At 44.0% G+C, this 2,518-nt stretch overlaps 1 protein-coding gene across 1 annotated transcript; it reads left to right on the forward strand.

Moving 5' to 3' along the window:
- Positions 1-1,883: 1,883 nt before the first annotated feature.
- On the forward strand, positions 1,884-2,132 carry LOC122221478 (NADH dehydrogenase [ubiquinone] 1 alpha subcomplex subunit 3-like). Its single transcript, XM_042940732.1, has one exon. The coding sequence runs from the start codon at positions 1,884-1,886 to the stop codon at positions 2,130-2,132; it is 249 nt and encodes an 82-aa protein (XP_042796666.1).
- The last annotated feature ends 386 nt before the right edge of the window (positions 2,133-2,518 follow it).

Here is a 2,518-nt window from a genome sequence, read left to right on the forward strand (position 1 = left end):
ACCCCCCATCTTTTCCTTTTAAACACTCCACCTTGCAACTTGCTTTTTATGCTTTATAGTATATCTTGGAGCAATTGTTCCATACCATATACACCTACCTCATTTTTTTCTGCTATAAAATATGTCACCCAAAAAAGAACCGTTATTTATCCACTTCCCTACTGATGGATGTTGCTAATACATAGAATACTGCAGTGAATGCTAGGAATTTACCCAAGGGATACAGGAGTACTGATGCATAGGGGCACTTGTACCCCAGTGTTTATAGCAGCACTCTCAACAATAGCCAAATTATGGAAAGAGCCTAAATGTCCATCAACTGATGAATGGATAAAGAAATTATGGTTTATATACACAATGGAGTACTACGTGGCAATGAGGAAGAATGAAATATGGCCCTTTGTAGCAACATGGATGGAACTGGAGAGTGTTATGCTAAGTGAAATAAGCCATACAGAGAAAGACAGACACCATATGGTTTCACTCTTATGTGGAGCCTGAGAAACTAACAGAAACCCATGGGGGAGGGGAAGGAAAAAAAAAAAAAGAGGTTAGTGTGGGAGAGAGCCAAAGCATAAGAGACTCTTAAAAACTGAGAACAGGGGCGCCTGGGTGGCTCAGTCGGTTAAGCATCCAACTTCAGCTCAGGTCACGATCTCACGGTCCGCGAGTTCGAGCCCCGCGTCGGGCTCTGGGCTGATGGCTCAGAGCCTGGAAGCCTGCTTCTGATTCTGTGCCTCCCTCTCTCTCTGCCCCTCCCCCGTTCATGCTCTGTCTCTCTCTGTCTCAAAAATAAATAAACGTTAAAAAAAAATTTAAAAAAAAAGATTAAAAAAAAAACTGAGAACAAACTGAGGGTTGATGGGGGGTGGGAGGGAGGGAAGGGTGGGTGATGGGTATTGAGGAAGGCACCTTTTGGGATGAGCACTGGGTGTTGTATGGAAACCAATTTGACAATAAACTTCATATATTGAAAAAAACATCTGAAATCACTATCTTGTTTCTTAAATAAAACAAAGAAACAGTTAAGAATACTGCAGTGAATATCCTTGGATATAGCCAAAATATGGTTATGTTTAAAAGAAGCCATACTCCATATTTTGCTTTTACAATGCAATGTTTGTGTGTGTGTGTGTGTGTGTGTGTGTGTGTGTGTGTGTGAGTATGCACCCATTGGAAAGGATAGGAATCTGTAAGAATTAGGAATGAAAAGAATAAAAAGAGGACAGTTTGAGGACACCTGGGTGGCTCAGTTGGTTGAGAGTCTGACTCTTGGTTTTGGCCCAGGTCATGATCCCAGGGTCATGGGATCGAGCCCCAAGTCAGGCTCTACACTGGGTGTGGAGCCTGCTTAAGATTCTGTCTCTCTCTTCCTCTGCCCCTCTCCCTCCACTCGTGGGGTCTCTCCCTCTTTCTCTGTATCAAATAAAAAAATAAGGGGTGCCTGGGTGGCTTAGTCAGTTGAACATCCTACTCTTAGTTTCAGCTCAAGTCATGATCTCACAGTTCGTGAGTTCGAACCCTGCTTGGGATTCTCTCTCCCTCTCTCTCTGCCGCCTGCTTGCTCTTTCTCTTAAAAATAAAGAAATTTTTAAAAATTTAAATGAATAAAAATAAAATTTAAAAAAGAGGACAGTTTGAACAAAACAGTTTGTATATTTAAAGTGGTGCTTTTTTTAGGTTTATTTATTTATTTATTTTGAGAGAGAGTGTGTGTGCACATGTACAAGTTGGGGAGGGGCAGAGAGAGAAGGAGAGAGATAGAATCCTAAGCAGGCTCCATACTCTCGGAATGGAGCCCAATGTGAGGCTCGAACCCATGTACAATGAGATCATGACTTGAGCCAAAAAATCAAGAGTTGGACACTCAAGGACCAAGATGGATGGCCAGGAGACTCGCAGCCTTCCTTAAGGATGCCTGGGTCAAGGTGCTGGTCGCATCCTTCACCACTGGGGGCCTCGGTATAATTCTGCCCACCGTTAGCCCCTTCACCAAATATGCCACCATGATCAACCAGGCCACGCCCAACAACTATCCAGTGCCGCTCCAAGATGATGGGAACATGCCCGATGTGCCCAGCCAGTCCCAGGACCCCAAGGTTCCAAGCTTGGAGTGGCTAAAGAAACTATGAGCACCTCTGGTAACTTGGAGGAGGCCTCCTCCCCTGTGGCCAATAAAATGCAAAAAGTGAGAGAGAAAAAAAAAAGAAGAGTTGGACACTCAACCAACTGAGCCACCCAGACACCTCTAAAGTGGTTGTTTTTTTATTTAAAAATTTAAAAAAATGTTTTTATTATTTATTTTTGAGAGAGAGAGAGACAGAACGTGAGAGGGGGAGGGGCAGAGAGAGAGGGAGACACCGAATCCAAAGTAGTCTCCAGGGTCTGAGCTGTCAGCACAGGGCTCGACGCAGGGCTGGAACCCACAAATCATGAGATCAGAACCTGAGCTAAAGTGGGACGCCTAACCGACTGAGCCTCCCAGGCGCCTCTAAAGTGGGTTAAAAAAAATGTTACC

The sequence above is a fragment of the Panthera leo genome, chromosome B3 (genome assembly GCF_018350215.1).
Source record: "Panthera leo isolate Ple1 chromosome B3, P.leo_Ple1_pat1.1, whole genome shotgun sequence".
Classification (NCBI taxonomy): domain Eukaryota; kingdom Metazoa; phylum Chordata; class Mammalia; order Carnivora; family Felidae; genus Panthera; species Panthera leo.

Coding starts and splice junctions, on each gene's coding strand:
- LOC122221478 (XM_042940732.1), top strand. CDS start 1,884: ATGGCCAGGAGACTCGCAGCCTTCCTTAAGGATGCCTGGGTCAAGGTG.